A 22,916-nucleotide genomic window follows, 5' to 3' on the forward strand; every position below is an offset into this window, starting at 1 on the left:
GGGCCTGCGTGGTGGAAGCGAAGCCTCTCCTCCTGACTCGCTCTCCAGCAACTGAACCGCCCTGAGACCACTGGGTATAGGGCGGTATATAAATTCAGTAAATAATAATAACATGAGGAGGCCATGGAGAGGCAACAAGATGCTCCCTTGCTGCTGCCTCAGGACGAGCTGGGTCATCCTTCTCCCCGACCTCAGCAGCAACACTGGCAGGGGAAATAGGGTCATTCTGGGATAAAATCAGAAGCCGGAATGGCAAGACCAGTTTTCTCCCCATTTCTCCAACTGCACTTGGTGTTTGTGTGCATTTGCGCACTAAAAGAAACCCGCCTTGAACTGAGGATGAATGGCAATAGCACGGAGTACATTTGACATCAAATTTAATGGAAATGAACAGCACCCTTAACCACACCATGTACTGTGCCCGTGTCTTGTAGGCCCCACTCTTCATGAGAGAATGCTAAAAAACTCTGCCCCCACGATGATGTGCAGATCATGTAATAAGCTGCACAGGATCTTGCCTTCCGAACACAGCATACTTTTGTATTTTTATATTGTATTTCTTTTACAGTGGTACCTCGGGTTAAGTACTTAATTCATTCTGGAGGTCCGTTCTTAACCTGAAACTGTTCTTAACCTGAAGCACCACTTTAGCTAATGGGGCCTCCCGCTGCTGCTGTGCTGCTGGAGCCCAATTTCTGTTCTTATTCTGAAGCAAAGTTCTTAACCTGAAGCACTATTTCTGGGTTAGCGGAGCCTGTAACCTGAAGCGTATGTAACCTGAAGCGTATGTAACCCGAGGTACCACTGTAGTTATATTGTAAAAGAAATACAAGTAGAATATATTTCACTCAAGTTGCCCCCGCCCACCCCAGAGATCTACATACTTGAGAAGCGCTGCTCTGGGGGTTGTTAGGATGCAGCTGTGAGAGACGAAGGAAGGAGCCCAACGTTGTGTGTTTATTTTTGTCCTTAATTTTTATATAGAATATATTACAGTCAGAATTCTCATCTTTGAATCAAAAGATTAACAAGTTATTGCAAGTTCTTTTATCCAGTAAAACCTAATGGTACAAGTTAAACATTCTAGAAAGCTGTCATGGCTTTTTCTTTTTTAAAAAAGAAATGGACAAAAAGGAAAAGGAAAAAAGTAAGGTGGGAAATGACAAAACGATCCCTTTTAATCAACAGAAAATACATGAGTAAGCCATACTGCTTGTGATCCTGTAATCCAAAAGTTACAAGCCAGTAAAGCAAGCATGAAATCAAACAACAAGCAAATGTGAATGGAAAGCATGACTACCATAGAGAGAGAAATTGATGTTGTTTTTTCTTCCTATGTAAAATGCACTTTCTCCATTATTATTACTTTCATCTTTTTAAAAAACAAAAACCACACACAGAGACATTAAATTGCAGTGTTTAAAGGGTGAGTTAAAATTTCACGGCGTGTGTTATAAAAGTGTCAGCCCCTTCGCAGGGCATGCAGCTTGTGGGCCACTTTCTCCAGCTCCGCTTCTATTGCTGCCAAACTCTCCAGTTCTTGGTCCTATAAAAGAAAAGAGGGGAAAGACACCACATGAAGGGTTATTTCAGGGCTGGAAGAAATTGCTCCACAGCTGTGAAACTCTGCAGACAGAACTATCTGCTTTTAGAGTGGCTCTAAAGACTTTGAAAAAAATATATAAGAATGTATTTTGCAATGGACTGCCCTTTTTTGCCGGATTCTTGGGTTTTACATGCACTTATTGCACAAGTAGTTTGCTTGTTTTTACTAAGTCTGTATCCTTTTAATAAACCACTTTGTAACTATTTGAATTTTAATTAAATTAAACATTTTAACTTAATTATTAAAAATATTTGATTTAATATAATTTATTATAACAAATTAATACATTAATTTAATTTAAATACTTAAAATTAAAAAAATAAATAAATGGGGGGGGATGAACTGAAAGGCCTGTTGTTTGATATATTCTGCATTAAATTAAATCTGGAGTCAGCCATCAGCAGAACCAATAGTGCATGTCATTCTCGCCTATGTCGGATCTTTATCCTGCCTGATCCTATGAGCTACTGTGCCTGCACTTGATATAACAAGAATGGGGAACTTGCAACCTTCCAGGTGTTATTAGACTCCACCTCCCAATATTCCCAATCAGCATGGCCAATAGTTAAGGATGATAGGAATTGTTATCCAACAGTATTGGAAGATCACACGTTCCCCATCCCTGAACAACAGCAATGGTATTATTTAAAAAACAACCCTAAAGGCTGTCATATGTCTCTGGATAATATCAGTGAGTTGGCTAGAAATATGTTAGCTGCTGAGGAACTCAACCCTGCCCATTTAATCAAAGTGCTTAGAATCTCCTGGAGAGCAGCCAGTTAATGTAACCGAAAGGAAGACTTTGTAGCATCACAGGAGACACTTTGTTTGTGGAACAAAATGTCCATTTTCTGTTCTTTTGCAAGAACATTCGAAGAAGTGTGAATTTCAAAAAGTTAGCTGTGTAAGGTGAACTGCGCCAAATTTCTCCATCTCTACTAAGTCTCTCTTCCAAATGTCCCGCGGTCCTGGTGAAAATCCAAACGCCTAGAGAGAAAACAGCCGCTGTCGCATGCCGTGCATTAAGCACAATGAGTATTTTGACACCAAGGTCGCTCGCAGCATCTCACGACACCACTTGCACCCCTAAGGTGGCTGAGAAGTTTACCCTGACAAAGAGATGTGTGCCATGTGGTCTCAGATGATTGTAAAACAGGAGAGAGCGCTGAAAACGATCAAGGGTTGCAAAATGTTTTGCTGTGAGTTGCAAGCCAACTGGTGTTAATGTATTTGTGTGTGTGTGTGTGTGTGTGTGTGTGTGTACACACGCTTCTCTTATGTGTTTGAACAATCTTACTGGTATCATATTTCTTTCTCCTCCTAACAAACATGGGCAGGTGTGCTGTTCTTTCCCCCCTCTCTCTCCCTTACTTTTTGCTGAGCTGGCGATGAGGGCTTTTGCTCTGCTACTGGCACCTGAGCAACCGTCGTCATGGTTTTCTGGTGGCCTCCCTGGTGTCTCATCAGTGTCTTGGCAATTCCCTGAAAACACAGTGGTTTGTGTGTGTGTGCATGCACTTGAAAGGAACAAACTGAAATCCTGAACAACAAGGCAGTGTGGAGCTGCGGATCAGTCACGGGGAACTTTGAACCTTCCAGATGTTGATGAACAACAACTCACATCAGCCACAGCAAGCATGGAGTGATGGGTGTTGCCATTTGGCAACATCTGGGGAGAGGCCAAAGATTCCCCACATCTGTAGATGGAAGAAAGGGAATAGCCTCTCAGTTTGGTGGCCAAGTAAGTTGACCTGTTTCTGCTGGCTATTAGGGATCCCAGTTATCAGACGCAAAGCAATACAAAGGGAGCTCAGGTACCTTCTTTGCAGAAGGGATTTTAGGGATACAGTTTGCCATGCAAGGATGAGATACACCAGCTGAGGCTCCTTCCTGCCACTCAATCAGGCTACAGTAGAGGCAGAAAGGGGCTCACAGGGCTTTTGCATGGGCTTAGCTAAGAGACCAGCAACTTTTGAGTCCTTCTCTCCTCAATCTCTTTTCAAAGATTTGGTCATTGAAAGCCAGTCATTGCAAGAATTCTCTAACAAGTGTTCCCATCCTCCCTTTCCTTTGGTAAAGGTGAAGGTAGAGGGACCCCTGACCATTAGGTCCAGTTGCGGACGACTCTGGGGTTGCGGCGCTCATCTCAATTTATTGGCCGAGGGAGCCGCCGTACAGCTTCCGGGTCATGTGGCCAGCATGACTAAGCCGCTTCTGGCGAACCAGAGCAGCGCACGGAAACACTGTTTACCTTCCCGCTGTTTATCTACTTTCAGTTTGACGTGCTTTCGAACTGCTAGCTAGGCAGGAGCAAGGACCGAGCAACGGGAGCTGACCCCGTCATGGGGATTCGAACCGCCAACCTTCTGATCGGCAAGTCCTAGGCTCTGTGGTTTAACCCACAGCGCCACCCACGTTTCCTTTGGAGTCACGCCTTTTGGGTTGTAAACCTGAGTGCAGGGACTGTCTTATTGTTGGCATTTGTAAGCTACTCTGGCTGAAAAGCAGGGTAAAGATGCTTCAAATCAATTGATCATTGTTGCACTTTCAGAAACCTCAATTCTGTACTGCTGAAGGTACAGGAGAACAGGCCCCCCACTTCTACTAGGGATGCAGCTCTGACCAAAGGGAGACGGTTTGGGAAATAGGGAGTTTGAGGAAGGCACCTCCAGAGTCAGGGGCAATGTGCCTCTCAGTACCAGTTGCTGGGGATCACATGTGCTTCAGGTCCTGTTTGTTGGCTTCCCATAGGTAACTGGTTGGCCACTTTGAGGACTAAATAAGCCTTTGGCCTAATCCCCCTGGCCCTTATGTTCTTGCTCTGGCAGGCTTTTGTGCCTGCTAAGTATCTACTTCAAAGGTGAAGTATTTCTGCTGTTGCAATTTTTTATGTTTCATGTATCTTTAAAGATAAATATATCTTTAACTGTACTTTATGACATAACGATTTTAAATGGCAAGGTCCGCCTTCCAGGGTAGCTCAGAGGCACTAAAAGCCCTAGGTAGAAATGCATATGAATATTTGTAAATAAAGTAAGAGCTGCCATGAGTCTCCCAGAAAGTGTCTTCTCCAAAGGAGAGCCCAGGCCCAAGTAGCACTGCCCCTGGAGTGTGTGACAAAATAGCAATTGTAAGAAGCAATTTCCTAAGCCAGAAAACTCACTCCATCCTCTTCTAGAACTCAACACACCCTGGGAACTGTAGTTTACTCCCCCCCACACAAAGCTATAATTCCCAGCATCCTTAAACGACACTTCCCAGGATTCTTTGGGGCAAGCCACGTGCTTCAGTCACATGGTGTGTATGCAGCCCCATTCTCAGACTGGTCATTGCAGATAGGGGAGTCTTACCTCTGTTCTCCTGTTAGCGCTTCCTTCTTCATCCTTCTTTTCCTCAGGCAGAGCAGCAAGGGGGAAGGCTCCTTCGCTGCTCTCTTCTTTGGAATGATGCTTCTGCGCTCTCCTCATGTCCTCTTCAGAGGTACGGAAGTCCTGCTTGCGGGATCTGAGAGCCAGTTTCATGGACCTGTCTGGGTCTTCGTTGCTCTCGCTTTCCTCCGCCCTCTTCGTAGTGCTCAGTTGTTTAGCCAGCTCGTCCATTTTGTTCCATCTCTTGGCATCTTCTAAACCTTTGGAGGGGTCCTCTTCCACTTCCTCACTTTCAGTATCCCTGGCGCGGGAGGTGTCCTCACCCTGCATTGTTTCATCTAGAGACGTGTGATGCCTTCCTCCCTTTGTACTACGGAATTTCTCTTGTTCTTCTGAAGGCTGTCCATCCTGATCAAACTCTTTAGCATCTTGGTTATCTAAAAGGAAATTGAACAAAATGAACATAGTTTAATGGTTTGCTTTGGCTAAATAAAATGCAGGTCATACATAGGAGTATAAAGCAATAGACGCCTACTGGCCATGGTGACTATACTGATCATGGAGCCTCCCTAAACACCTTTCTGAAGGTTGTGTGTTGGCCTTCATCTCTTTCATTTCCATGTCTAGCAACCAACACACCTTAGGGTAGGAAAAGGATGGAGCTCTGCCCCGTTTCACATGCCTGAAAGGAATGGGTCGAGAGCGGATATAGACCTAGAGCAGAGAGCACAAACAGCCCAGCTCTTCCATTCAAACCCCCTCCATTACTTGAATGTTTGGGTGATTTACTTGAAAGATTTAATGGTGTTTCCTTCCAGTTAAGTGCACTTAGGATTGAAGAACAGGGGAACAGTCTTCCTTGCCACTGCTAGAAGCGTCCAAACATATAGGGCATTATCCAACCAACTCATTCCGTCATTCCAAGGATTTCAGCTCATGCAATGGAACTCCCCCCCCCTTCCTCTCTCCACACTCTCCCCAGATCTACTCTTGGGGGGGGGGGGAAAGCCCCAGGATAGATAGAACATGGAGAGAGGGAGATGGGGGAGGTCCCATGGCACGAGCAGAAATCCTTGCCCTAATGAAACAAGTTAACTTGCGTACTGCCCATCAGTAAAATAGATCATCCAAGTATTGAAGCTCAGAGTGGTGATGTTGACTGCAACATCAGATAGTAAGTCAAATGAGGGGACATGGGTTTAAGCTGATAAACATACCATCTTTCCTTTGATCATCCCTGTCCTCTGAGCTGGTAGGACGTTCCTCTTCAGAGGCCTCTCTTTCTTCTTCTTCATCCTCTTCTTCCCCATCCTTCTCTTCCTCCTCTTCCTCCTCCTCTTCCTCCTCAGCCTGGTCTCTGACACTGTCCTCTCCTTCCTCTTCGCTTTCCTCCTGGCTTTTTTTGGAAATGTGCCCCTTTTCCTCCCCCTCCACCCCCACCACCTCATCGTCTTCCTTTCTCTCTTCCTCTTCTTCACCCTCTTGGCGTCTCTGCTGAGGGGCCTCATCGTCTTGGGCCTCATCGTGGATGTGATTGTCTACTGTGTTGTCCCAGGGCAGTCCTTCCGTCTCGCCAACCTCGTTGCTGTCAAACCCTGCCGCGTTCTCCTTTTGCTCTTCAGAGTCAACATCTCTAGCCCTCGTCTCCCTTTCTTCTACGCTGTTCCTCTCATCTTCTTTTGAAACATCTCTTTCGCTGTTCTTCTGACTTCTCTCTGCCTCCAGCTCGGCAAAGGAGGCCGTGGGCTCCTCATCAGGGGTCCCCTCTGACAGATCTGAGAGGCGAAATGGTAGAGTTAAGCGGGAATTGGGCTGTGCTGCAAAATGCACAGTAGAAACCAGCCCCAATTCATAACCAAACCCTTGAATGTTTCATGTGAGTCAAGCAGTTGCACTTACTTTACTGAGGCAAAGGGTCTTTCCCCAAAACGTGGAACAGTGTTGTTGGTTTTTTGCCAATTAATTTTAATTGAGTTTCAAAAAAATTAACAAATTAACAACAAATCAATTCAAATTTAAAACAATTTTAAAAGTTGACTTCCCACCCCTTTTCCATGTTTCTTTTCTCTCCTTTGCTGCTCACAATAAAATACTTTTCCCCCTAATTTCTATAGCTTTTCCATCCTTTCTCAATTTCCATTGGTTGTGCATGCAGTTCCTGCCTAGACTTTTGTTTAACTATAACTTTATCCAAGTTGTTCAAGTAGAGTTATTCTTCCTTTATCTATCCATATAAATCATTGATCATAATTTTAAATCGTATTTCCTCTGATACAACTCATTTATCTTGCCTTTTTGCATTAACAATAACAATTATACAATATCTTTTAACCTTAGCATTCTATTCAGACTTCATAATCCTCACCAGCTCCCAGGAAGTCTCCTGATCTACCTTGTTATGCAATTTCCTTTGAACAAAACAAACCTTGAACAAAACAAACCTTCAAACACAGGGGCCAAATGTGGACATTCAAGTCTCTCTAACTGGCCCTTTGAGTTCTCCCCAGGCCACACCCCTACTTGCACTGGTGTGCTTATGAACTGCTAGGTTGGCAGGAGCTGGGACACAGCAACGGGAGCTCACTCCACTGTGCGGATTTAAACCATCAACCTTCTGATCAGCAAGCCCAAGAGGCTCAGTGGTTTAGACCACAGCGCCACCCGCGTCCCTGACCTCTTTCCATGTTCCTGTTGCTTTGGCTTTCAAGGACCTCAGAAAGCTCATCTTCAAAGCCACTGCTTTTCTTCTGCTGCTCTGTCCTTTCACTTGCTCCTGTTTTTTGCAACACAGAAATTTTGATGAAGGGGAGATGGGGACAGGAAAGAGAGAGAGAAGGAAATCAACACTTGGCATCTCTCCTCTTTTAAAATACAAACTATCTCAAGTGCATTCATTCTCCTCGCAACAACATGGGGAAAACCTGTTGTCTAAAAGCATCCCCCCCCCTCGGAACAAAATGCATGTTATGTTAATCATAGAACTGTAGCATTGGAAGGGATTCCGAGGGTCATCTAGTCCAACCCCCTGCCTTAGGAATCTTTTGGTTAGCCAGTGGGCATCTTTCCCCCCCTTTCAAAATAGCAGCCATGGTGGGTGAGGTGGATTGGGAGGATATTTAACCATTCCCCTCCTTGCAGTCACACACACAGCATGGCTCTGAAGCTGCTATTTGCACCAGGAGGCAAATAGCAATAGCAGCTTCAAATAGCAGTGGGATGGGGAACAGACTTCCATTGGGGCTGCGATGCTCCCACCCATGGCAGCTAGTGTGTGTGTGTGTGTGTGTGCTTGTGTGTGCTTGTGTGTGTGTGTAAAGGTAAAAAGGTAAAGGACCCCTGGACAGTTAAGTCTAGACAAAGGCAACTATGGGGTTGCCGTGATAATCTCGCTTTCAGGCCGAGGGAGCCGGCATTTGTCCACAGACAGCTTTCCGGGTCATGTGGTCAGGATGACAAAACTGCTTCTGGTGCAATGGAACACTGTGTCATAAGCCAGAGCACACGGAAACGCCATTTACCTTCCCCCCACAGCGGTAACTATTTATCTACTTGCACTGGTGTGTTTTCGAACTGCTAGATTGGCAGAAGCTGGGACAGAGCAATAGGAGCTCACTCCATTGCAGGGATTCAAACCGCCGACCTTCTGATAGGCAAATCCAAGAGGCTCAGTGGTTTAGACCACAGCACCACCTGCTTTGCATATTTTATAACATAAGAAGAGCCTGCTGACTCAGCCCAATGGCCTATCTAGTCCAGCATCCCAGGTCTCAGCTACATTGGCAAAGAAAAAGGGTCAGTCAACACATGTGTTGTTTATGCATTCTAACACTGTGACACCAGATGGCGCTGTGGGGTTCCATTTTTGCTAACCCGTTTCTCATGCAAAGCTTGCAAGGTAGACCTGAGCACAACACAAATGCAACAGGCTTTCATTGACTGTCTAGGGTAGCCTTTGCAACATGCTAAGGGCTACAAATCAGGAAGCCCTGGGCTGAAATGTGCCTTCTGCAGAACAGCTAGCCGAGAAAGCTTTTTTATGCCATTGGGAGCATAGCCATTCTTGCAAAGGCTGTCTGCAGAGAGAACTGTGTGTACTCCTCACACAAAACTGACCAATAGCCCTAACTCCAGGGCAATCTAAACCCTGCGTCAAATAACGTGAAATGCTGTGATATGAATAGATAATGCAACTCCCTTATTCTGCATAATTTACTCTCTCTCGCTTTTTCTTAATTATTTCCATTTGGGTAAAATGCATGCCTCTTAAGGGAAAGACTGGGCACTCCCCATGATTCCAGCTAAACTGTACCTTGGACTGCAATCTCCTGAAGCTCCTTTAGTAAGTTTTGATGGCGAAGAATGGAAAGGATTCTTTCATCTGCAAAGAAGAAGCAGCTTGTCAGGGAAGCCTGCCAAAGCCAAGGTGAGCTGGCACACTCATCATAGCTCCATTAGCACACGGGCTGGTTGAGTTACAGATAGGTAGCCGTGTTGGTCTGTCATAGTCAAAATAAAAAAATTCCTTCCAGTAGCACCTTAAAGACCAACTAAGTTAGTTCTTGGTATGAGCTTTCGTGTGTATGCATATAGAAGGATCTGGCAACTTCTGTTTCAGTGTATCTGAAGAAGTGTGCATGCACACGAAAGCTCATACCAAGAACTAACTTAGTTGGTCTTTAAGGTGCTACTGGAAGGAATTTTTTTATTTGGGCTGGTTGAGGTTATCTTTTTGGGTTTGTTTTAAAAAAATAATCCATTATGGCAGCCCATTAAAAAAGAACACACAATTTAGTTTTATAATATTAACACATTGGACTTTTCACTAGTAAGGGAGAAAATGACGCTGTACCTCCTTGAAGAGTTTCTAGGCATTCCTGGCTGATTGGGAGTGGATTTGGCTTTGACACTATGTCAGAAATGACCTCAACGATGCAGTTCATCACCTGGGGAAACACAAATATATTGGTTTACATCCCATCCTTCTGCCAAGGAACTCAGGACGCTCTGGACATGGTTCTCTTTCCCTCCCCCCCATTTCATCCTCACAGAGAGGTTCATGGCTGAGTGGGGATATGAACCCAGGTCTCCTCAGCACTAATACAACACTCCAACTATGCATAGGGACCTTGTGATGTCCCTCTGGATCTTGTTGGACTCCAACTCCCATCAGCCCCATGCAGCATGACCAATGGTCAGGGATGATGGGAACTGTAGTTCAACAACATCTGGAGGGCTGCAGGTATATGGAACAGGGAAACTTGTATGGTTCCACATGTAGTCCGGCTGCATATACATGACATTATATTCTACAGTCAACACATGCTGAGATCTTGTTTCTTTTCTTTTTTAATATAATTTTTATAAAATCTTCTGTTTTACAATTTAAAATACTCATTTTGACATCCTTAAGATATCAATGACGTCCCTTCTTCTCTTTCATTCTACATATCACAAATCCCTGCATATTTTACACAAACGATACCATTCACTATTCCATTATTACACCCATCGTAACTTATTTACGCTGTTGAATTTATCTTAATGCTGCCAGCGTTTTCAGCTGTACACAGCTACTTCCCATATATTCAATAAACGTTTTCAAATCTTCTCTAAACGTATGTTCTTCTTTTTCTCTTATTCTATATGTTAAGTCTGCAAGCTGTGCGTATTCTGTCAACTTAAGTTGCCACTCTTCTCTGAGATCTTGTTTCTTTTACCCAGTCCACACACAATCTGGACCTAAAGCACATTTTGTGTCCCTGAAAAGCATTTCCCCCACAAACTAGCTTCAGTCTGAAAATCAAAGCGTGGTGCCTATTGGCTCTGCATGACACACACACACACACACACACACACACACACACACACACACACACCGCCAATGTGTCCATTTGAAACCAGATGGAGCTAGTCTCAGCAATGGCGTGGGTGGGTGCACCCAGGCCTGCACAATGATGTTGTGGATGGCTGTGCGCCAAGATCTAGTCCCAGACTTACGTACGGGCTGAGCAGGCTGCAGCCCAGGGCCTGATAAATGAGCAGGCCCTTAACCTCTTGCCAAAAAATAAAAATTAAACAGGCAGATTTTACTATCTAGACCAGGGGTCGGCAAGGTTTACCTCGCCTGGGCTGGTTCACTCCAGCAGAGATCCCTCTGTGGGCCGGATCGTGCATGTGCCTGAGCGCATGCGCTCACGATTTCCGGCATCTGTGTCTGCAGGCGCAATTTCCGGCGCTGTGGAAGCGAGTCCCTGCACTGCGCCAGTTTAGCGCAGCGCACGGGGACTCGCCAAACGGGCGGCTTGGTTCAGGGACAGCTTGTGGGCTGGTTAAATGACCCCCTTGGGCTGCTTGTGGCCCATGGGCCTTTGGTTGCCTACCCGTGATCTAGACCCAGTTGCTTAGTAATAGTAAAGAAGAGAACTAAGTTTTGGTTTTTTTGTGGTCAGATGCAAGTTTGCATAGCCTCAGGGACTCCAGTTGCTTAATCCGGGCCTGCCAAGATTGTAATTTCCATTTCCTTCTTCATTCGCCATGGGCACATGCAGGGTGAGAAAGGCAGGAATAGCCTAATGAAGGGGAAATCCTTGAGCTGACAGAATGCTTACATACCACTGCTTTGGACCCAACCCCCTCGTAGCAGCCTAAGCTGCTGCTAGTATCACTTAGCAAGATAACCAAGCCTTAATAATAATAAAGCAATAAATGTCAACATTGTACTCTGCCTTTCAATTCAAAAGAGTCACACTGATGGGAGTCCAAAACTGCCCACGGGCACCAGGTTCGGGAAGATGGGCTAAAAGCCCTGAACACTTTATCCTGTCCTTGCTGAGCACCACATATCACAATTTATCAATCATGCACAAGAGGGATTAATAGCACTGCAGTATTTACGCCCTGTTTTTTAAGTCTATGCAGAGGAGCATTTCTCAATTTAGGCTGCCAGCCTATACAGATTTACTTGAGAATAGGACCCATTGAGCTCAATGGCACTACTCCCAAGTATATTGGCATAGGATTGCATTCCTAATCATATACGATAAGCAATAATTCACATTGACTCTCATATAAACGGCAGGGTGTGTTTGTGATATTGGTGTTAGTTTAAAGTTATTGCAAAGCAACCTTCTTTTCTAGAAGCAGAACACTTTTTAAAACTCATCAACAGCAGGGTGTTCCAAATTTAAACCTCCCACAAGCTGCTGCAACACAAAACTAGACAATCACAGCTGCCCTTTAAATCTAAATGTGTGGGCAATTGAGTCCCAGTTGCCAGTAACTTCCCTTCATCAAGCCTTGTCCAAATGTTTGTGGTTTGTAAGTGACTAACCCTTAACATCCCCGTAGAAAATTGCTTTCCCCATAATGACATTTCAGATGAAAAGGAATTTGGAAATATAACGACATGGGAAGGAACCCTTTTGCTCTCATGGTCTTCCAGCTTTCGAACCTAGTGCTCACTTAAAACACACACACACACACACACACACACACACACACACACACACACACACACACAAATACCCATCTTTCGCAACAACCTGTGCCTCTTTTAAAACAACCCATAAATAAAAGAAATTGTTGTTTGACTTCAACATTGGTGAGCCCCAGGCAGCATAGTCAATGGTCAGGGACAATGGGAGTTGCAGCCCAAAAACATCTGGAGGACCACAAGTTCCCCATCCCTGTTTTATTGGATCTTACTGGCATTTGCCTTTATTGCGTTTGGTGCTGTTTTAGTTCTTTATATTGTTTTGTGTATCCTTCTGCAGAGCAGCTGCTGTCCTGATGTCAGGGACTGGCAGGACACTGAGGGGTAGTGGCTGGATTCTGAGGAGTGGGCCCTGGGAGAAGGGGGGTTGGAGACCAACTTGAAGAAGGGATCAATGATCTGGGGAAGCCTGTAGCAGCCAGGAGTTAAGAGTCAGAGGCAGGAGAAGCTGCAGGATTGCAAAGTGAAGAACAGGTGGAGGAAGGGAGAGGTCAAGCTAGGGTAGAGCCCAGGGCTTCCATACTTCCTCCTTCTGCTTCTACCTCTCTTGCTCCACTGTCTCCCAGAACCAGAAGAGAGAGGTGCAGAAGGTTCCCTGCAGGCAGAGTCTTCACTTGCTTGCGTGGAGCTCAGATCAGGGAGATACTTAAGCCAAGGCCAGGGGCCTCTCTGTTGTGGCAACTGCCTCATCGGGTGCATGCCTACGAGTGGCTGAGAGACGAAGGACTGATGGACCTGCCTTTCCCTAACTTGTAAGTGTGCTTTTGACAATGAAGAGTTAATTCCGCACTCTGGGCCTGCTAGTGCTGTGACACCCTGCAATCCTATGGCTCCCTGGGATGCATCTCATGGTGGGAAGGGCCAGGGGAAGACGTGGATCCAAAGGATCCATAGCCATCTCTGACCCCTGAGCTGCTCCCAAACCAGGGAGAAAAACACATCAGCCCAGGAGCATGGGATAAGGAGAAAGAGACCACTTTGGATCTCATCCTCTTCCAAACCTTAGACTTGCCTCCTCCTCCCAGTTGCAGCACTGCCACCAGCCTCCTTGCAGTGTGGATGTTTTATTCATTGATAAATAATGTGCACTTCATTACATCATTTGCTCAAGGTTGCTTTTACAGCCATTAAAATAGATTTGTAAAAAATAAAAATCAATTCACAGTTCATTAAAAAAAACCCAACGCACCACTTAAGCAATTTCAAGCAGCAGCAGATAGATTAATGACAGCACCATTGTTCTCCAAAGCCATTAGCAAAGAAAAAGAAAAGGTGTGTGCTTTATACTTCTTCCTGAAGCCAAATGGGAAGTTTCACTGATCTGTTGGGTACTAATTCTGTAGTCTTACTGCACAACAGGCCATGCTCCAACCCATGGGCTGATCTTATCTCCCTGATAAAGATAACCCAGAGCATGATCATAGAAACATAGAATTGTATATTTGGAAGGGACCACTAGGATCATCTAGTCCAACCCCCTTAAACACAAGAATCTTTTGCCCAGCATGGTCCTGAATCCACAACCCTAAGATTAAGAGCTTCATGCTCTACCCACTGAGCTTTCCCAGTATCAATAAAGGGGGACACATAACAAATATGTTCTTCATTCTTGTTTTGCACTTTCCACATGGCACTGCATATCAAATTATTCTACTAGTTCTTCCTAAAGACCAATGCTTTGATTTTACATTCTTCAGAGTTTTTAAAGACTAACTAATTTATTGATGCATAAGCTTTCATAGGCATCACATCCCACAGGCAAACAATGAACCCCCTTCTTCCAGGTTAAAGAGCACAACGAATGTTGGAGAAAACATAGTCTCAAGGCCAAGAGCGACTTGCCTGCTGTAAGACTTGCTCTAGTTGAGGGGAAGAATGTCAATCCTGCATGCAAATATTCTAATTTGGGGCACCATTTTGGAATTCTGCTATGTGACAAATTGCTGTGCACTTTGGGTTAGCAACTGTTGGTCCTTGAGTCAATTCCAGCTCTCAAGGCTCCCCCTCCCACAGTGATGAGGGAATCTGTGGTCCTTCAGATGTTGTTAGACTACAAGTCCCATCATCCCTGACCATTGATCATGCTGGCTAAGGCTGATGGGAGTCCAGCAACATCTGGAGAACCAGAGGTTGTCCTACCGCTGCTCAATCAGTTGCTAAAGGCAAGACAGCTGTGCAGAGGGACTCCCACAATTGGATCTAGACCAAATTAGTCCCACTGAAATCAATTGGGCTTATGTGAATAATGACTTACTCAAATCACATTGATTTCAGTGGGATTCAAGTGTGACTTCGTCTGGATCCAATGCACTGTGGAGAGAGGATTTCTGACACATTAGTCCCACTCCTGCTAGATGCGGGGAATATCTGGATCATTTGCAGCAGCTTGGGGGTGAGGTGTCCAACAAGAACAGGAAAGGGACAGGTATGATGAGCTACATCTGCAATATCTTTTGTCACTCTGAGAAGACCAGAGGTCCTTGACTGCTCTGGCTGGGAATGTGACAAGCCTTTATTTGCTAACGACACATTAGGATGACACATGGCACAACTGCACATAAAACCATGGATGTGTGTGTGTGTACTGATCTACTGATTTGTGACATATTTTATGCTTATTTTATCAATGACATTTTATTGTTGGTTTTATGCTGTTCACTACCCTGCAATTTCCCCCTTAATGTTGGTGCTATACAATGTTCACAGACACACAAAAGATAATGCATTTGTGTTCCTATATGGGCACGTATGTGAGCATTATGTGCACGTTTGAAGAAGTGGGTGTTTGAAAGATGTGTTTTCATAGCAGTGCTTTATTTATTCACATTTATCACTGGCCTTTCTGCAAGCGCCTGAGGTTTTACATAAGGAACAGAACAATAATAGAACTAATTAAAAATATTAAAATGGCATACACCCCTCAGCACTTAGTCATAGCAAGCATAAGCAAGCAAAAGAAGAAAAATGAGCAGCGTTAACTGTTAAAAGAATGGGAAAACAGAAAGGTTTCAGCCTTTGCATAAAGGAAAACCATCCTTGAGCCTGCTAAGCCTAATTGGGGATTTTATTTCACAGTCGAGGGGCCACCACTTAGAAAGCCCAGCCTAATTGTGGGCTGGGAGGAAATAGCATCTGGAGGATGGACTCCTCAGGGGACCTTAAAACACAAGAAATGTTGCCTGTACTTAAACCCTATAGGACTGAGATAGGGGGACCTTTCTTCCAAGCGCTGTTGGACTTTTGACTATTATCAGCCAACAGCCAGCCTGGTCAATAGTCAGGGATGATGGAGGCAACATATGGAAGGCCAAAGGTTAACCACCCCTGCTATAGGCCTTAATGGGCAACAACTCGGCAGTTAATGTGTTGGTGACTCTGCAAGGGCCACTGAATAAAGGAATGGATAATTTCAGCTGAAGTGAGGCTGAATAGATTTTTTTTTAAGGCTGTGTTTTTTTTAAGGCTCTGACCGAATTGCTTTTCAGCTATGCAGGAGATTTGAGGGTCAGGGAACAATGGATTTTACGGGAGACCTGCTTCATAGTTCACCCATCAGATGTATAGTGGGAAGGATGTGCTTATTGTGGGCATCCTGGGGGCATCTGGTTGGCCCCTGTGGGACAGGATGCTGGCCTAGATAGTCCTATGGTTTGATCCTGCGGGTTCCTTTTTATGGCCCTATGGGGCTCAGCCTAGAAACATGTTGTGGATGCTAGAGCTCAACCCTGAAATAGATAAAAGCCATAAAACGATGCCTCTCTGATCATGAGCTGTCTGCTTTGTGGGATGTTGTTGTATGCCTTTCTGCAAGCACCTAAGGGTCTGGTGCAGCCAGCTGGAGGGTGTTAGGCACTTAAGAACCAGGTCATAGGCTCCGATACAAATTTGTACGTGCTAATGGAAGTGTACAGATGCAAGGTTGGGCTTCTGAGCAAAGCAAGATGATGGATTGCTGGGATCCCACCAGCATTTCATTGGCAGCAGGCTGAGCCCCACTCTGCAAGCTGCAACAGCAGCACTTTTTCTTTTTTAAAAAGAGAGGGCCAGTGCAAGAGACCTGGGATTTGGGTCTCCTGGGCCACAGCTCATACTCACGCAGTTAGGGTTAGAGGAAAGGGCATAGCTCAGTGGTAGAGCATCTGCTTCCCAGGTTCCCAGGTTCAGTCCTCAGCCTCTCTCTATGCAGGTCTGGGTACACCAGTGGTGGCATAGTGTTTAGAGTGCTGGACTGGGTCCTGGGTTCAAATCCCCATTAAGCCACGAAGCCTACTGGGTGACCTTGGGCCAGTCACTGCCTCTTAGCCTAACCTACCTCACAGGGTTGTTGTGGGGATTAAATGAGTAGGAGGAGAAAGACCCTTGAGCTCCTTGGGAAAAGGTGGGCTGTAAATGCAAACAACAACAACAACAACATCTCAGGCAGTTCCTCACCTGAGATTTTTGGAGAGTCGCTGCCGTACAATACGGAGCTGGGTTATATTCCTGGATTAGTCTCAGGAATATAAGCAGGCAAGAAGACAATGAGAATACCATGTCGTCTTGTGGCAGGGGACAAGTGGAGGCAATTGGAAGGCTGTCAAGCATGATATTTCTCTATAGCAAGTATTTCATTAGAGTGATTTCCCCTAATTTTACCCAAGCCAGGTATGTTGTCCCAACATACAGGAGAAAGACGCAGACTCAAAGGAGGTTTAGAATAACATATAAAGATGCTGGGTGGGATCCTTTTGAAGTATAGACAGCAACAGTAGAGATTTTCAAGGGGATATGATGGACATTGGCAGGACCAGTTTAAGCCACTGGCACAGCTCAAAGGAAGAGCTAATTTGCACCCTTCCCTGTTTTATTTGAAGGATACGTACAGAATAAGGCTAGAGTAAGACTAATGACCCTTCCTTCTGAGATCTGCTGCCCAAAGCAGCTGCTTCATGTTCCTCTGTGCTATGCCGGGCACTGCAGATTGGTGAATTATATGATGGGTACCCAGGGGGTGGGGGGGTTGGGAATCAATGTGTGCGATGCTGGCAGTATTTGTAATGGAATTAGGCTAACTTCACAGCTCGCAGCATTGACCTTCTCACATTGTCAGCAATGCTGGATGGCCGAAGTCAGCAGGAGGTGCTGTGGTCAGGGTGGGTGCGGGGGTGGGGCGGAATTGGGGTCTGACTTGGTGGCTTGCAGAGGGAAGCAAACCGTTCTGCAAAGGCTTAATGGGGAACAGTGCTGTTAGTAATTCCTTTATCTTATTTTATAGCATGCTCATTGTGCAGAGAGCTTTGCAAAGCTTACAGCTTATGGATGGAGGGGGGGTTCTTGCTTTGCTTTGCTTTTGTTTTAACTATTTAAATTGAGCTTTTATCCTGTATTTTTTATCTTGTGAACCGCCCTGAGACCTTTGGATGAAGGGCAGTATATAAATTTAATAAGGAAGACGAAGAAGAAGAAGAAGAAGAAGAAGAAGAAGAAGAAGAAGAAGACGACGACTCAAAAGTAAATCCTTAAATGGAGCTTACTTCTATGTAACAATGTGTGGAATTGTAGCCTTAATGGCTGCAGTCCCCCAACATCTTTATGTTGTGGATTGCTGCTATTCCTGTTAGACACATGAGCATTGGTAATCTTGAAATGAACATTGACTTGTTTATTATAGGCTAAATCAGTGCAAAGCAAGATGTACTTAGTATCAATGGGACAAGTTTGTCATGGCTTAACCTGAGTTCAAATCAATGGGAACTAAATTCAGATAACTTAATCTGGATTATACCCTATATTTATATGATGCTCTTCCTCCATGAGGCTGAGATTTCTTTGCATATGGTCCTCAATCCAGCATGCATATGCTGAAGCCTGGTCATATCAACACAGACAGCACGGGGCATAATTCTGACTGGACTGCAAGCCTGGAAGTTTCTCACACAAACACAGCTCAAGGCCCAAACTTCCTTATATTCAGCAACAGAACTATCTTCTTGGCCTTTAGATTATTCTCTTCGCCATTCCAGTCTTTGCACCCAGTTCTACAGTTCTAGCATTTTAATTCCAAGCCACTGACTACTGCTCAGGGATGCTGCGGTGCAAATGGTACCATCAAACATTTAAGGAAGGCTTTTCAACAGAGATTCATATAATTGCAGATATAAAAGCACTTGTGGATGGTGGTAGGGAGAGGGAATTTGTGGTCTTATTAGAGTTTTCTCAAACAGCCGCAGCCAAGTATTCTGTGCAGCACGGTGCCTCAAAAAGTGCTGATGTGCTCTCTTCTAATGAAAATGTTGCAAAATTGCAGTGATTTGAGCCAGCATGGGGGCCCCAGACAAAAGTGAAATTACATCGACCCCCTACCCCAAGATATGTGGAAGCCTCCAAAACTGCCGCTGGGCATGAAGAGAGTTCCAAACAAAATCTCCCAGCTGGCAGAGAGAGGGGACAGTGCAGCATTTCTTAAAGCACATGAGCTGAAAGGTAATTGTGTTTTTTGGAGAGATTATGGATAATTAGCAAAGCTGGCAAAAAGCTTTTTTTCCCATCCACGCAAAAATGGAAAGGTCTCTTGTAGCAGATTTCAGCAAAAGATGGAGGTAAGGCATGTAAGCTCAACTCCATTCGCACTCACAAGGGAAGCCAATTTAGGTAAATTTAAAGTGGGCAGCATTTTTTTTAAGGTTGCATAAAGAAACATTGTAGTAGGGAATTTTGACTGCAGATTTCCAGGTGATATACAAGTGCATACAAACACACAAAGTCCTGAACAGCCTGGAACCCAAAAACCTGAGAAAATCCCTTTCCCCATACCAACCTCTCTAGTCTTTAGGATCAGCTAGTGCAACCCTCCTGGGGTGTCCCTGTGAGCAGCGTTCAAAACTCCCATTGTTCTAGTCACATTTTGCAACAGGGAATTTCATTAGCGTGAGCAGTTTCCGAGCTCTGGGTGCAGTACTGCGCCTAAGATTTCAGGTTAAAACTGCAGAGTGGAAGGAAAAGAGGACCTTTTTCTGCCTCCCCACTTCCAGCTACTCTCTGAAGACTGGAGAAGAGACCCTCTTGAGAATATTAGAGGGGTAGGCAGGGGAAGGACTAGACTATGTGAAAAATGAACATAAGATTTTAGCTGCAGTTCATCCATTTTCAGCTTTGTATTCTTGCTATTAAAAAAGCATGCCTGAGCACTCCATTATGGCACCCATAACGTAGCTCCTAGCTTTCATATCTCAGTTTCTAACACTGCCTGTGAGGGCTCAACAGTGCAGGGTTTTGTAGGAAGACTTTTTCAATGACAGCTCCAAAACTTTGGATTTTGCCACTGTGGCGTGTCCTGCCTTAGAGCTGTGCTCTTTCAGAAGGAAGGTGAAGATGTATCTCTTCTGCCAAGCTTTTGGGGGCAAAGAGGTGTGATTTGTTGAGGTCAGTTTGTATTGTACCCCTTGCTCCCCCCCTCTTATTTATTAGTTTATGCTGTGCTTAATTTGCTCTGAAATAAGTGATTTTAGAAATATGAGTTGCTGCATTTTTAAAAATAATTTGTGCACCACCTTTTGGCCATGTGATGAAGGGCCGTAAAAGTATATAAATAAATATAAATATAGGGACAGTAGGCAGCAGATACAGCAACGACTGCTGTGTTAGTCCCAAGATATAAAAAGTCAGTCTTAGGCTTAACCATTTGCCCCTTTACCCATGACAAACTACAGTGTGTCAGGGGCTGAGGTAGAGCACTAATCAATGGTTTCTAAAATACCACTGTGCAAAATAGACAAATACTCTGTCCCAGCACAGATCTATATACGGAAATGCACTGTGCATCCACACTGTGGGAGGCCACCAGATGTGAACCGCCAATTCCTTTCCCCACCTGCACTGTTGAGGATGTGCTTCCATGCCCACTCCCTCGGCCCTCTGGCTCTGCACACACACACCCCATGCATGCATTTGACTTTGAAAATAAAGGCATGAAAGGGGCATCAAGTCTATCCCCAAGGTCCAAATGACACCTCCCTAGTCCCACCAGTCCTGTAGATACATAAACCAGACCACAGTAGGCCATAAAGGAAGGTACATATTATGCAAGGTAAAGTGGCCTCAGTATGGTACTTTTTTCATTTCCTGTAACATATTTCTCCCAATCAAATTTGTATCTTACCACTTTTACAGCTCAATGTGTCTACATGGATAGGTGATATAATGGATTGATGGAATTAATGAATTCCCAGTCTGTCTGTTTTCCCATAATCATATTGCCACACAAGTACTGGGTAGAATTCACTGGGATCTTAATAATTTCCATGCCACCCATTGGCAGCCCTGTAGCAAAACCCTCATCCAACCATTTCTTCAAATGTGGATTTACAATATTTCAATTGTAACCCACTTTGTACAGCATGGACGCTTACCCACTGATTATCTGAGCTCCTGGCATAATAATACACTTGTGTAATGTTCGTTTTGGTTTGGTTTTGCCTCACTTTAGACAGTCCATCAGTCTTAATGACAACTTTCAAGTATGTTACCCAGTAACACTTAAGCCCTTTAACAGCAGGGAGTTAAGTTTAGTCCACAATGGGCTTATGCAGGATATAATTGGAAAGCTAATTCACTAACCTTTCAGATACTCAAGAGGGGCACCTACAGCTGCTATTAAACAGTGATGAAATTACGCACGTCTTTGTTGTCTTGCTTTTAATCACATGCAAAAAGTGGGAAGGAGCAGAAACTAGGGCAAGGAAATGACTTTTTAGAAGGACTGTTTCCTACATTTCCCAGCAACATGCCTGGGTTTACCCCCAGAGGGGATTTGCAGCCAAAGACTCAATACTTTAGTTTATGGTTGCCATCAATTTTTATTTTAATTAATTCTTATGATGTTTTTATAATGTGGCACTATTTTAGTGTTGTTAGCCGCCCTGAGCCCGGCTTCGGCTGGGGAGGGCGGGATATAAATAAAATTTATTATTATTATTATTATTATTATTATTATTATTATTATTATAATATTTGCTCCATATTTTTTAGGTACAAAAAAAGCACACATGAATCTTGGATATATACCTAAAAATGTAACATGTTAAGTAGCCTCCACAAGAGACAATTGATTGCTTCGTCTTATTCATTTCAAGCTACTATGCATTGTGGAATCTTTTAAACAGACAAGACAGGACACTGCCCCATAGTTCTGCTTAAACAATATTCCTGATTTATTTATTTTTACCATTTTGTTTTTGCAACTCACCTTTGTGTCATCTTTAGTCGCTGGGTTTGTTACTGGAAGTGAAAGTACTGCAAGAGAGAAAGGGAGAGAAAGGCAAGATATTACATGTTCTCTGGAATAGTTCCAGCCAGCTGGCCCATGGCATGCAAAACTCAGCCAATGCAAGCCAGATGGGGAAGAGAGAGCGATTGGCACAAATATATGTTGCTAGGATAATAAGTCACAAAAACAGTGCATGAAATCCAGCATCGCAAGATTGCTCCACTTTGGGGCTTAAAAACAGAGAGAAGTGGTTGATTCCTGAGCACAATTGCTCAAATAGACATCCAAAGTGAAGGCTAAGTGGACTGCAGCAATGATTGCGTGCTGGGGGGGGGGGGTAGATCTGCAACAAATCATTCAGAAGTAGGTTGCAGATTCTTTCTTTTCACCATCCTGAGTCTGAGTAAGCTGGTTGGTGGTTTGTTTAGGTTGTTCATGGGTGCAAACAGATAAGAGGAAGCGTATGGGTAGGAAGCTAGGGAGAGAAAGGAGGAAGAAGGAACGGGGTTTTTTTGGGTTAAAAACACAAAGATATTTTTATTTTTAGAAGGGGAGGAAACCAACCAGACTCAAAAAGGAACTCGAGTGCTTTGCAAAATGGGTCGACTGGGCTTCAAAAAGTTTGCTAGCGTAAAATGACCTTGTGGATCAAGTCAGATTCGCGAGGCTCTCGCAGGAGTTCACTGAAGTCTCTTGACTCAGAGAACTGCGTGGTACCCGCAAGCCAACTCTCCCCTCTTCCAAAAACAAGGCAACTCCCCGTCCTCCTGGAGCAGCTCCTCCATCTTGTGTCCAGGGTAGCCGGACGGGGCCAGCAAGCCAAAGACCGCGCCTCACCGCGCCTCTGTCCTTGGTGCTGAAATGAACAGCCGCTGCGGACAGCGGTCCCCGGGCAAGTTCCACACGGCAAAGGAACTGCGGGCAGCAGACGGAGCCAGCCCACCCGCCGCTGCCTCGGAGGCTTACCTTGCGCTGCGAGGAGAACAGCAAGCAATACTGTGCGGGTCATGACGCTGGCGAAACGGGCTGCAGCGCCGAAGGATGGCTAGAGGAGATCTCTCCTGCCTTTATTGCTGACGGCCGGGCTTTAGAGGTAGCAGCTGGCGGAGGGGGACTCTGGCATCGGGCGAGAGCTGAGCCGGGAGGCAGATTAATCAGCCCGTCCCCTTCCCTTCCCTAGATCCTCTTCCTTCTCTAATGCTGATG

General features: G+C 44.8%; 1 protein-coding gene across 2 annotated transcripts; it reads right to left on the minus strand.

Annotated features, from left to right (window-relative positions):
- Positions 1–1,148: 1,148 nt before the first annotated feature.
- On the minus strand, positions 1,149–22,916 carry CHGA (chromogranin A). Of its 2 annotated transcripts, XM_081173579.1 has the most exons (9): positions 22,677–22,916; positions 21,690–21,736; positions 9,824–9,917; positions 9,284–9,352; positions 7,649–7,747; positions 6,192–6,749; positions 4,957–5,411; positions 2,978–3,088; positions 1,149–1,546 (listed from the first exon to the last, which is right to left on the minus strand). In XM_081173579.1, the coding sequence occupies exons 1-9, from the start codon at positions 22,717–22,719 to the stop codon at positions 1,463–1,465; spliced, it is 1,560 nt and encodes a 519-aa protein (XP_081029705.1). In that variant the 5' UTR covers positions 22,720–22,916; the 3' UTR covers positions 1,149–1,462. The 2 variants fall into 2 exon arrangements, with proteins under 2 accessions (XP_081029705.1, XP_081029706.1); XM_081173580.1 differs by lacking the exon at positions 2,978–3,088 and having other exon boundaries at positions 22,677–22,912.

This window comes from Podarcis bocagei, assembly GCF_964188305.1.
Source record: "Podarcis bocagei genome assembly, chromosome: 1".
Taxonomy (NCBI): domain Eukaryota; kingdom Metazoa; phylum Chordata; class Lepidosauria; order Squamata; family Lacertidae; genus Podarcis; species Podarcis bocagei.